The sequence below is a fragment of the Podarcis pityusensis genome (genome assembly GCF_964106645.2).
Source record: "Podarcis pityusensis genome assembly, chromosome: 4".
NCBI lineage: Eukaryota > Metazoa > Chordata > Lepidosauria > Squamata > Lacertidae > Podarcis > Podarcis pityusensis.
In genome coordinates, this window is record NC_138027.1 from 7740578 (window position 1) to 7753865 (window position 13288).

Here is a 13288-nt window from a genome sequence, read left to right on the forward strand (position 1 = left end):
TTTAAGAAGAGAAGAGAAATTTGATTTGCAAAATCACATGCTATCGGGTGAAACTGCATTCAAAACTATGTACATCGAGAGAAATTAGCAGGTAAATTTTCAGGGTTTTCACTACTTTTTCTGCAAACTGATGTGGTCGTGCGGAGAACCTGAACTTTGGAGTGGAAAAATGAGAAGCCAATCTGCCCATCCTCACTCATCCTTAAACCTAGCTTTAAAAAACGAGTATGATACGTGCCAAGGAACCTTTACTACAATTCCAGCCAACCCACCCCAAGTCTGCCACTCACCTCTGTTTCAGGAGGTCTAGCCACACGCAGAGAGCGAGAGGCACACGAAAGGGGTGGCTTTTCAAAACGCCTGTGCATGCAACTGCAAATCCTTTGGAGTACCTGCAGGACAAAGCCTCTTTTTCCTGGACCGGCTCAGGTGGCCTCGGCAACCCCCACCCCTGTGCTGCCTTTCCACCTGCTGTGATCGGGCTCGGAAAGTCCTTCTGTGGGGATGCCCTATATAGGCAGCAAGAGGAAGCAGTAGAAGCAGAAGCAGGATGTCAGATGGCTGGGTGGCAGCGTACGAAACTCGAGGCAAGAGCGATAGGATCAGCAAATCTGACCTGTCCAGTAACCACATCCTGGTGTTGTGGGATGGCTGGCACAAAAGCACGATCACGGGCAGCAACCGGGAGCAGGATTTTGGGAGGATGGACCTCTGCCTGGCCTCCGATAGGAGGAAGTGCAACCAGCCTCCGCTTATATATATATATAATTTTTTATTAGCTTTTTAACATACCATTTTCAACAATAATTAAACATGCTTTTACATCCTATTCAGTTTTTTTGACTTCCACCAGTCCTGTCTGAAAATTTTCCAATCTAGTCTCAGTATGCATTTCTTATTTTCCCCATTACATTTCAAACTCATGACCAATATCTCTATCTTTTCCTACTTTATAACACTTCGTATATTTCTCCTTACAAAACTTCTTGTAGTCCTACTAGCGTAATTTGTTGATTGCAGTTGCTCTTCAAATAATCCATATACTTCTTCCAATCTTCTGTAAATCTCTGGTCCCGCAGGTTTTGAATCCTTTCTGTCATTTTGTCCAATTTTGCATAGTCCATTAATTTCGTCTGCCATTCTTCTTTCGTCGGAATTTCTTCTGGCTTCCATTTCTGGGCTAACAATACTCTTGCCGCTGTTGTTGCATATAAGAACAGTTTGACATCTTGCCTATTAATGTCTTGGCCTATAATACCAAGTAAAAATGCTTCTGGTTTTTTAAAGAATGTGTATTTCAACATCTTTTTCATCACATTATATATCATTTCCCAGAAGTTCTTTACTTTCTTACATTCCCTGCAACCAGCCTTCCCTTTTAGACCACTGGAATAGTGGCAGAAGATGGCTGGCAGAAGAACTGTTGGGCGGCGGGTGTATCTGCCTGACAAGGGCTGCGCAAGAAAGAGGGAGGGAGGCTGCAGATTCTAGCAAATGCTTTAAATAGACCTTAGAAAGATTCGCCGATAACAGAACTGTCTGCAGCTTTGGGCCATGGCTGCTACGTTGAACTTCCAGGCTCGGGAGCGCATAATCGTCTTCCAAAGCAACTGCTCTATTCCGAACTTAAAAATGGAAAATGTAATGCTGGTGGTCAACAAAAGAGGTTTAAAAACTCTCTCAAGGCAAATCTTAAAAATTAATAATAATAATAATAATAATAATAATAATAATAATTTATTTGTACCCCGTCCATTTGGCTGGGCCTCCCCAGCCACTCTGGGCAGCTCCCAACAAAGATTAAAAATACATTAAAATGTCACACATTAAAAAGCTGGAATGTGTGTGCAGAGGAGGGCAACCAAGACTCTGAAAACCAAGCCTGATGAGGAATGGTTGAAGGAGCTGGGTATGTTTAGCCTGGAAAAGAGGAGACTGAGAGGAGATAGGCTAGCCATCTTCAAATATCTCAAGGGATGTCACATAATAGATGGAGCAAGGTTGATTTCTGCTGCTGCAGAGGACAGGACCCAAATCAATCGATTCAAGTTACAAGAAAGGAGATTCCAATGAAATATCAAGAAGTGCCTTTCTGACAGTAAGAACTGTTAGACAGTGGAGGTGGTAGACTACGGGTAGGCAAGCTAAGGCCCGGGGGCTGGATCCGGCCCAACTGCCTTCTCAATCCAGCCTGCGGACGGTCTGGGAATCAGCGTGTTTTTACATGAGTTGAATGTATGCCTTTATTTAAAATGCATCTCTGGGCTATTTGTGGGGCATAGGAATTCGTTCATTATTTTTTTTCAAAATATAGTCCGGCCCCCCACAAGGTCTGAGGGGCAGTGGACCGGCCCCCTGCTGAAAAAGTTTGCTGACCCCTGTGGTAGACTCTCCTTCCTTGGAGGTTTTGAAGCAGATGTTGGATGGCCGTCTGTCAGGGATTCTTCAGCTGCGATTCCTGCATTTCCAGGGGTTGGACTAGATAACCCTCAGGGGTCCCTTCCAACTCTACCGTTCTATGATCTCTTTGAAACTCCAGGAGAGCCTGGGAACCAGGAAAGCGCTGCATCTTCCATGGCTGACGCTCGAAAGCTTTCACAGCCAGAAAGCACAGAGGGGGCGGAAGGAGAAGGGATAATTGACTTGACCCTTGTTTCCTGCAAGACATGTCAGCAGGGATCTCTCCAGGCGTGTTCACAGCATCATGTGGAAGGTGACGGCCCGGTCAGGCTGATCTGGGACAATGCGCGGCTTTGATCAAAACCACAAACAAACTTTGTCCCTCCTCCAACAACCTCGCAAATGTTTCGACAATTGCTCCACAAAGGCCGCACACATAAACACACACGCAAGGGCTGCCAAGATGCGTTTGGCAGAAGACCCCACACAGATTATGTATGAGAGGCTGTGGGAGGGAGAGAGGAGGAAATTCTACAAGCTGATGAGGGCAGAACATGGTTATCTAGATCGAGCTCTCGCTCGCAGAGAACAAACTCTTGTCAGATCCAAAAACGAGATGTCTCTGAGCGATTGCTGCTCCTTTCGACGAACTTTGCACAGGAAGTCTTCTTGCACAGCAAAATGTACGGAGGGAGGGCTTCTTGCTGGTGGCCCCATATCCCACTTAATGGATAGATGCTTGGCCCCCATCTGTAACGGCTTCAAGTTGAGGCCTCTAAAATCCATTTCTTGCCAGTCGCTTTTAATCCCAAATGTTGGGCTGAATACTGACTATTTAACAAAGTGTGGCTGGTTTTAAATTGTTTCTCCTTGGTTGTGCAAATTGGTTTTATACGAGCTGTGAAACTGGGCTGTGAAATTGTTTTCAGGCTACTGTTTGCGTGGTTCTGTTTCACTGGAATGAGATTTGGTGCCTTCTCTGTGCATGCAAGCTGCCTGGGGAGCTCTCTCCCAAAAAACGTGGCACGGGAAAGATGAAGAGTTAAAATAAGCTAAGAAGATCTCTGCTGGGTCAGGGCAATGGAGGCGTATTGAGCCGAGCATCCTAATGTCGTTTGATATTAATATAGATATTGTTGCAGGATTTGGTTCCCTTTGGCTGTGATGGCACAGCAGACTTACAAACCTAGCGAAAGCCTTCTGGATCAGGCCAGTGGTAGCCCAGTATCCTGTTCTCACAATGGGGAACACGGGTGGCGCTGTGGTCTAAACCACTGAGCCTCTTTGGCTTGCCGATCGGAAGGTCAGCGGTTCGAATCCCCGCGACGGAGTGAGCTCCCGTTGCTCTGTCCCAGCTCCTGCCAACCTAGCAGGTCAAAAGCACACCGGTGCAAGTAGATAAATAGGTACCACTGCAGCGGGAAGGTAAATGGCATTTCCGTGCGCTCTGGTTTCCGTCACGGTGTCCTGTTGTGCCAGAAGTGGTTTAGTCCTGCTGGCCACATGACCCGGAAAGCTGTCTGTGAACAAACGCCGGCTCCCTCGGCCTGAAAGCGAGATGAGCGCCGCAACCCCATAGTCGCCTTTGACTGGACTTAACCATCCAGGGGTCCTTTAACTTACCTTCACAACAACAACAACAACTTATTATTTATACCCCGCCCATCTGGCTGGGTTTCCCCAGCCACTCTGGGCGGCTCCCAACAGAATATTAAAAACATTAAAAATATTAAAAACCTCTCACAGCCAGCAGGACCCATGCACAAAAGTGCTCTTTCCACTTGTCAATTCCCAGCAATTCAGGCGCATTCTGCCTCTGACAGGGGCAGGAGAACACACCAACCCTGGCTAGTCGCCATTGGTTGATCCTGCTCCTCCGTGAATTTGTCTGATTTTCAAAGGACTGTCTGGGAATAGCTCAGTAAAATCTGCATCAAAAATAAAGAACTCAAAAGAGAGAGAGACCATCAGACGCCTTGAAGTTGCCTGTCAACAGTGTGCACCTTGACAGCAGATCAGGCAAGTTCATGGGTCACCTGTCAGAGCCTTCAACATTATGGCGAGATGTATTATAGAATCATAAAACTGGAAGGGACCCTGAAGGTCCTTTAGTCCAACCCCCTGCAAGGCAGGATTTTTTTTGCCCAGCGTGGGGCTCGAACCCACAACCCTGAGAGTACAAGCCTCATTCTCTACCACCTGAGTTATATATTTCTGCTCAGGTTAGAGGAAACTTTTCTAAATTTGCATCTGCACACATAAATTGGTGCATGCAAAATTTTTTTTTTTTTAAGTGGTACATTACTTTCCTTTTGGCGCTAGGTAAGCTATCCACACCAACAGGACAAAACTGTTGAGTTTCTCGTATCTGTTGCTGACTTTTCTTCTTTCTGCGCAAGGCCTAAACAAACATCCCAAAAGCCTCTCCTCAGTCAAGCGCATTGCCCTGGATCCTTCAGTATTTGATATGAGCTGTGCAAATATGCAGGTGCAAATAGTCTGATTTGCTCTCGAAAAACCCCTCCAAGAACCAAACACCTTGACTTCCTCTTCGGGGCTGTCGATGCAACGTGAAAGCGTCACTAAAGACTGTGCAGAAAATTAGCAGCTCACAAAAGTTAAAATGCCGGGTTTTTTGTTTGCATGCTATTGCATTTCTGTCAAAGTTTATTCTTCTAGAGCCAAAGTCCATCATGCAACAGATCAATGCAGCCGTACAAAAGTTTAGCATTTCAAACCCTGCAAGAATACTAGGATACATAAGAAGTAAGCTTTAATTGAGAGTTAGCACTACCATAGTATTGATGTTTTAGTCTCATTACGTGAGCTTCTTTAAATGATCTCCAGTTTGGAAGTGAGTATGAGGGTCTGTGGGTTAAACCACAGAGCCTAGGACTTGCCGATCGGAAGGTTGGCGGTTCAAATCCCCGCGACGGGGTGAGCTCCCATTGCTCGGTCCCAGCTCCTGCCAACCTAGCAGTTCGAAAGCACGTCAAAGTGCAAGTAGATAAATTGGTACTGCTCCAGCAGGAAGGTTAACGGTGTTTCCGTGCGCTGCTCTGGTTTGCCAGAAGCGGCTTAGTCATGCTGGCCACATGACCCGGAAGCTGTACGCCAGCTCCCTTGGCCAATAAAGCGAGATGAGTGCCGCAACCCCAGAGTCGGCCACGACTGGACCTAACGGTCAGGGGTCCCTTTACCTTTCTTTATGAGAGACAACACACATAGAATAATAGATTCATATATGGAAGCTGATGTTCTCCGTATGAAGCAGTAAGGAGATGTCTGAGAAAAGCGAGAGTGGAAACCTCTCAGATAGGGATGCCGTATTTCAAAAAGCCCAGACACAAAAGTTGTTTGTTTTGTTTTGCTCAAAGCTATTGAGCCACTCTGGGCGGCTTCCAACAGAATATTAAAATACAATAACCTATTAACCATTAAAAGCTTCCCTAAACAGGGCTGCCTTCAGATGTCTTCTAAAAGTCTGGTAGTTGCTTATTTCCTTGACATCTGATGGGAGGGTGTTCCACAGGGCGGGTGCCACTACCGAGAAGGCCCTCTGCCTGGTTCCCTGTAACTTGGCTTCTTGCAGGGAGGGAACCGCCAGAAGGCCCTCGCCGCTGGACCTCAGTGATGGTAGAACGATGGAGGTGGAGAGCCAGTGTGGTGTAGTGGTTAAGAGCGGTAGTCTCGTAATCTGGGGAACCGGGTTCGCGTCACCGCTCCTCCACATGCAGCTGCTGGGTGACCTTGGGCCAGTCACACTTCTCTGAAGTCTCTCAGCCCCACTCACCTCACAGAGTGTTTGTTGTGGGGGAGAAAGGGAAAGGAGATTGTTAGCCGCTTTGAGACTCCTGAAGGGGAGTGAAAGGCGGGATATCAAATCCAAACTCTTCTTCTTCTTCCTTCAGGTATACTGGGCCGAGGCCGTTTAGGGCTTTACGGAGCTTCCTATCTGCAGTGGCTCGGGGGGAGCGGCTGCCCACTTTGCCAGCTGGGCCATCTCCCCTCATTTTCTTTAAATTTAGTCCCCCAAAATAGGGAGTGTCTTATACATGGGGGCGTCTTATACACCAAAAAATACGGTATGTCCCGGGCGCACCAGCGGATTTGTCACTGATAATGCCAGTTTCACAATTTCAGCCATTGCCCCCGGCCAGAAGTTCACATAACTTCGATCCTCTCAGTCTCTGATCAAACAATGACGTCAGGACGTACAAATATTTTCTGGGGTAAAGTATGAGGGCGCATTCTGGACTCTGGATGTGTTTGGGCTGCACTGGTTGCTGAGTTCAAGGGCAGAGTTCGGCCAACACAGCCAATTTCTTTACTCGGTTTCCTCAAAAACCATATAGGCAGAATTGTACCTGACAATAAAACACCACATTCCAGGTGCTCTCAGGGACGAACTGCACGCTAAGAATGCATGCTAAGCTTTGCAGGATCAGGCCAGAGCCCTTTCTAAACCAGCACCCTTTTCTCACAGTGGCCAACTCAATGATCCTGGGAAGCCCTCAAAAAGTTACTTTAAAGTTACTTTAAAAGTATGGCTGTCTCATTATCTCCCTCGCTTGCACCACACATGTGTGAACCCTGGTTCAGGCTGCAGATATAATGTGGAACTTTTACATTGAAGCCCTATTACATATGCACGAAACATGTCATTGATGCAATAATAATGCATTCACTCTGGATTTATAATGAGTCATTCACACGCCATTCCACTCTTATTTTGCAACGCTTCTTAAATGATAACCCATTATTGCTGCCTGGAGGGGCAGGAAGCTGCGTGGATTGACAAGAAAGCAAGCAGAATTGTGTATAAGCACCCAGCGTCATCCCAGAGAGAGCCAGTGCGGTCTGAGAACCAGTGTGGTGGTAGTGGCTAGAGCAGGAGTTGGCAACCTAAGGCCCGTGGGCCACAAGCCGCCCACAGGAGTTGTTTAACTGGCCCACAAGCCGCCCCCAAACTGAGCCACCCACTCAGTGACTCCCCCTGCGCTGCACTGAACTGGCGCAGTATGGCACAGGAATTGCTTCCGCAGCACCGAAAATCATGTCTGCGCATGCGCAGATGCAAAAAATCACTTCTGTGCAGACGCCGGAAATCGCGGGTGCACATATGATCTGGTCCAGGGAGGGATCTCCACTGGAGTGAACTGGCCCAGACGAGGTAAACCTTGCTGACCCCTGGGCTAGAGTATCAGATATGGACCTGGGAGATCAGGGTTCAAATTTCTCACTGGGTGACCTCGCTGCCCGTCACTGCCTCTCAGCCTTGTTGTTGTTTAGTCGTTTAGTCGTGTCTGACTCTTCGTGACCCCATGGACCAGAGCACACCAGGCACTCCTGTCTTCCACTGCCTCCAGCAGTTTGGTCAAACTCATGCTGGTAGCTTCGAGAACATTGACCAACCATCTCGTCCTCTGTCGTTCCCTTCTCCTTGTGCCCTCCATCTTTCCCAACATCAGGGTCTTTTCCAGGGAGTCTTCTCTTCTCATGAGGTGGCCAAAGTCTTGGAGCCTCAGCTTCAGGATCTGTCATTCCAGTGAGCACTCAGGGCTGATTTCCTTCAGAATGGAGAGGTTTGATCTTCTTGCAGTCCATGGGACTCTCAAGAGTCTCCTCCAGCACCATAATTCAAAAGCATCAATTCTTCGGCGATCAGCCTTCTTTATGGTCCAGCTCTCACTTCCATACATCACTACTGGGAAAACCATAGCTTTTACTAGACGGACCTTTGTTGGCAAGGTGATGTCTCTGCTTTTTAAGATGCTGCCTAGGTTTGTCACTGCTTTTCTCCCAAGAAGCAGGCGTCTTTTAATTTCGTGACTGCTGTCACCATCTGCAGTGATCATGGAGCCCAAGAAAGTAAAATCTCTAACTGCCTCCATTTCTTCCCCTTCATGGATCACTGCCTTGCCGTGGCGAAGGGGCTTGAATAACTCAGAGGAGCTATGAGCTATGCCGTGCAGGGCCACCCAAGATGGACAGGTCATAGCAGAGAGTTTTGACCAAACGTGATCCACCTGGAGCAGGAACCGGCAAGCCACTCCAGTATCCCTGCCAAGAAAACTCCAAGGACAAAGACAACAGGCCTCTCAGCCTAACCTACCTCAAAGTGCTGTTGTTGTGGTTAAATAAATAAAATAAAGAATCGTGAATGCACAACGAAAAGGACATCTGGAGTGGCCCATCAAAGAAGACTGAGGAAGTACATTTTCTGCACATATGCACACTGAACACCATTTTCATTTCTGGACTCCAGAGGATCTGTGAAGTTTCATTCTGGCTGTGCATACAAGACCAAAACGGAATTTCCCCTTTTTCAGCTACACAAATGCTCCTTTCCAGAGAAGCCCTGTGCCTCCTACTTATCAAAACCGAATGAAGTCTTTCCGTCCTTTGGCACAAATCCTCACCATCAACATGCAACCTGAAAAGTTTTACCTCTACGGCCAAACTGGATGAATGACAGCAGGAGAGACAGGGCCAGGCTCCCCACTTTCTAACCGATCGGCACCTCTCTCGCTGAATAAATGTGAGCAAAATAGCAGCGGTGAGGGGGCGAAGCAGGGCGCTTAACCCTTTCACCTTAGGCAACCTTCTCCATCAAAATCCGGCTGCTTTCTCACCTGCCCACAGGGACTGCTAAATGATTTCCCAGCCCCTCCCAACCCTGCCTGGCTGTGGGGTTGCGTCAATGGCAAAGGTACATGTCAGCATCAAGTCAAGAGAATACGATCTGCGTCTAAGATATGATTCCTCCCGTCTCCCTTCCGGGAATCAGCAATCAAGGATCAGCTTCCTACATCTCTCAACAAATTCCCCCCCAGGGCTTTGTTTTCCTTGTAGACTTTTGAGTCTTCAAGTCGGCTCGAAAAGCACGCCTGACAGTTAGGGTGAGGATAAAGACCAGGGACTTTCCCAGCTTGCAAAACAAAGCTGAGCTCGCCGAAACAACCTGCTCCAGCCTTCCCCAAGCTGGTGCCCTCTGGAGGTTTGCGACTTCAAAGTCTTGCGGTGCTGAGGGTGATGGGAAATGAAGTTCAAAACATCCGGCGGGCGCCGGCTTGGCGAAAGCAGTGGTATTCTGTTCATGGCTGGGTCACGTCTGATCTTATCGGCAGAAAGCAGTCAAACACCCCAGGAGGAAATCTTCAATCAAAGAAAGAACATCTCCGGAAAACGTCACTCAGCGCGGACGAGACAAGAGCTGTTAATATTCCTAACGTGAATATTGTGGTGTTGTGAAACTTATGTTCAACCTCTGGAGCAGAGCAAGAATCCAAACTGAAGAATGCAAGGCTTTTTCCCTTCCTCTTCACCCAATAAGGCGAATTGTAGAAATTATTATGCGCTTTATGGGTCAACTTTTAAAAATAATAATAATACAATTTTATTTATACCCCGCCCTCCCCGGCCAGGACTGGGCTCAGGGTAGCTAACACCAAATACAAATTACAATAAAACGTAATAGAAACAACAAACAAACAAACAAACAAACAGTTAATTAAAATACAGCTTAAAATGCAGCCTCATTTTAGTAGTAGCCCATAAATCAAGACCATAAAGGGAGGAAACATCAGATATTCACCTGAGCCAGCTATCCATGCTGGTCCTACATGGGCCAGCAAAAAAGCCAAGGGAAAATTTATATGCCAAATCCCATATACGGGGTCAGGGGTCAGATCCGAATTTTCAGAGCTTTCTTCCGAAGTATGCTCACAAAGGCTTATAAACCAAGATAAATGTGTTATAGTGCCATCCTATCATATCACCCCTTAACTTCCTCTTCTCCAGGCTAAACATGCCCAGCTCCCTTAGCCGTTCCTCATAAGGCATCGTTTCCAGGCCTTTGACCATTTTGGTTGCCCTCCTCTGGACACGTTCCAGTTTGTCAGTGTCCTTCTTGAACTGTGGTGCTTCTTCCTGATGTTTTAGACTACAACTCCCACCATCCCAGGTCAGGGACCATGCTGGCTGGGGCTGGTGGGAAATGTAGTCCAGAACATCTGGAGGGGGCCAGGTTGAGGAGAAGGCTGCTCTGAGCTTGGTCAATAAACGAGGGAAGCTTGCAATCTGCACTTTTGAAGGAGTGGATTAGACAGAGAGGTTTGGGGAGCCCTGGTGGGGTTGCACACGCACACAGCCCTGCAAGGGAATAACTGAATGCAAAGAAATAACTGAATGCAAAGAAGTAACTGAATGCAAAGAAATAACTGAATGCAAAGAAGTAACTGAATGCAAAGAAATAACTGAATGCAAAGAAATAACTGAATGCAAAGAAGTAACTAAATGCAAAGAAGTAACTGAATGCAAAGAAATAACTGAATGCAAAGAAATAGCAGAATGCAAGGAAATAACTAAATGCAAAGAAGTAACTAAATGCAAAGAAATAACTAAATGCAATTTAAAATTATCACAACTAAAGCATCCATTGCAGGTGGCCATCCCACCTCTGCTTAAAAACCTCCAAGGCAGGAGAGTCCACAAATGCTATTGGGTGACACAGAGAGGAGGAGGAGGAACTGCTCATCGCCTCTGTCTTCGCCCAAAGCAGTGCCCAACCTGGTGATAACAGAATAAACGATGCAAGGAGGGAGCTACAGCCCAAGATACAAAAAGAGGTGGTCAGGGAATACCTAGTTGCTTCAAATGAATTGTCTCCAGGGCCAGATTAGCTGCACCCAAGAGAGTTTACAGATGTAATCTCAGAGTCTCTGCCTATAATCTTTGAGAATCCTTGGGGAATAGGGCTGGGTCTAGACATATCCAAGAAGCTTTTCAGGAAAATGTGTTGCAAACTTTGTATGAGAAATCGGGTTTACAATTATTTTCTCAAAAATGGGAATTGTTTAAGAGATACTTCCAAAAAAGCTAACAGCGATGTATTATCTATGGTAGTGTTTGTTTGACCCTTGTGTACCTAAAATATTAAGAAACAGAGGAAAACCGGTACACTAGGTTGTAAGAAAGTATTAGAAAGTATATTAAATGTAAGGTAATAATTATAAGTACTTTCAAAATCACAAATGTCAACTATATTGGGAAATATGGGAAGTCTATATTTATTTTACTTTAGTTTGTTTGTTTTTACTTTATTTTATGTAACATTATACGATTTTAGCTTAGTGGATATCTAAGTGGAATTAGAAGGATAAATTAACATTTTATGTTAAACTAATGTAAGAATACACTGTATATATTTTTTATATCTATGTGTATGTGAGAAGTTAAATCTGTGATGACATTCATGAATTTCAGTAAAGAATTTTTTCATAAAAAAGAAAGAAATCAGGTTGGCAAAAACAGAACCCCACATCGCCATATACAGTGGTGCCTCGCAAGACGAAATTAATCCGTTCCGCGAGTCTCTTGGTCTTGCGGTTTTTTCGTCTTGCGAAGCACGGCTATTAGCGGCTTAGCGGCTATTAACGGCTTAGTGGCTTTAAGAAAAAGGAAACAAACTCGCAAGAACTCGCAAGACGTTTCGTCTTGCGAAGCAAGCCCATAGGGAAATTCGTCTTGCGGAACGACTCAAAAAACGGAAAACTCTTTCGTCTAGCGAGTGTTTCGTCTTGCGAGGCATTCGTCTTGCAGGGCACCACTGTAAAGCGCCTTTCCTTTGCCAATGTCGGTGAGTTTCCTGCAGACTTGAAGGCAAGTGTTGTCACCATCTTCAAAAAGGGGTGGGAATCCTCTCTCCCCTTCTGCATGCAGACGCCACATGCAAGCTCCTAACCAAAAGACAGAGGAAAAGAGGAAATGCTCTTGCAGCGGACAAATGTCCAGACTGCGGTTTCGCCAGCGAGGCCAAAAACAGCCCAGCACCTTAGTTGCTCTCAACCTCGTGTTTCAGAAAGTGAGCACGTCTCTGCTGTATTACAGCCAAGAACCCAGCACAGGGAAGCAGCATTCTATCGAGTTAAATCGCTTGGGCATCTAGTTCCGTATTGGTTACATTGACTGCCAGTGGCTGTCCGGTATCTCAGAGCTAGCCTTCTGCATGCAAGGCCTGTGACCTGCCACTGAACTCAAGTCCTTCTGCACAATCAATGGACTTCGGAGCCACCATTCCGAATTTTGGGGTCTAGAAAAATAATTATGGTAGGTCTCTGCCCTGCTTTGCCCCAGTGATTATCTTCCCTTGCAAACAGGCCACTGGTGACGTTTTTCTTCTTCAAAACTTGGCAGATTTCCTGTCAAAGGGTAAATGAAGTTTAAACAGGGTGGGGTGGGGAATGCAGACTGGGATTTTGATGCCAACAACGTGTAGATGCTTGGTCCCAGCTCCTGCCAACCTAGCAGTTCAAAAGCACACCAGTGCAAGTAGATAAACAGGTACCACTCCGGTGGGAAGGTAAGCAGCATTTCCATGCGCTCTGGTTTCTGTCACAGTGTCCCGTTGCACCAGAAGCGGTTTAGTCCTGCTGGCCACATGACCCGGAAAGCTGTCTGTGGACAAACGCTGGCTCCCTCGGCCTGAAAGCGAGATGAGCACTGCAACCCCAAAGTCGCCTTTGACTGGATTTAACCATCCAGGGGTCCTTCACCTTTTTTTAAACCTAGAATTCGTGGACAGCTTACAAAGCTGACTGCTGGAAGTTTCAGATCAAAGAAAGTCCTTCTTCACACAGCACAGAGTTGAACTGCGGAACTCTCTCCCACCAGACACAGTGACGGACACCAACTAATGGAAGATTGGACAAATTTGTGGGCTATCGACGGCCACTAGCTGTGATGGCTACACTCAGACTCCACAGTCAGAGGCAGCAATGGTTCTGAATAGCCGCTGGTGGAAACCACAGGAGGGAAGAGTTGATCTTGTGTTCGAATCCTGATTGCGGACATCTGATTGGCCACGGTGTGTACGGGATGCTTCTCT

At 46.6% G+C, this 13288-nt stretch overlaps 1 protein-coding gene across 3 annotated transcripts in view; it reads right to left on the minus strand.

Moving 5' to 3' along the window:
* P2RY6 (pyrimidinergic receptor P2Y6) overlaps positions 1–13288 on the minus strand; it is a 40409-nt gene that overhangs the window by 10986 nt on the left and 16135 nt on the right. Inside the window, exon 1 of one of the 3 annotated variants that reach the window (XM_081002250.1) lies at positions 393–689. The exons of 1 other annotated variant lie outside the window; for it this stretch is intronic. In XM_081002250.1, coding sequence (XP_080858376.1) covers positions 393–633 — 241 coding nt within the window. In that variant the 5' untranslated portion in view covers positions 634–689. Of the gene's footprint in view, positions 1–290; positions 690–13288 lie in introns of those variants that run through there. One more of the 3 variants, XM_081002252.1, reaches the window with a different exon arrangement.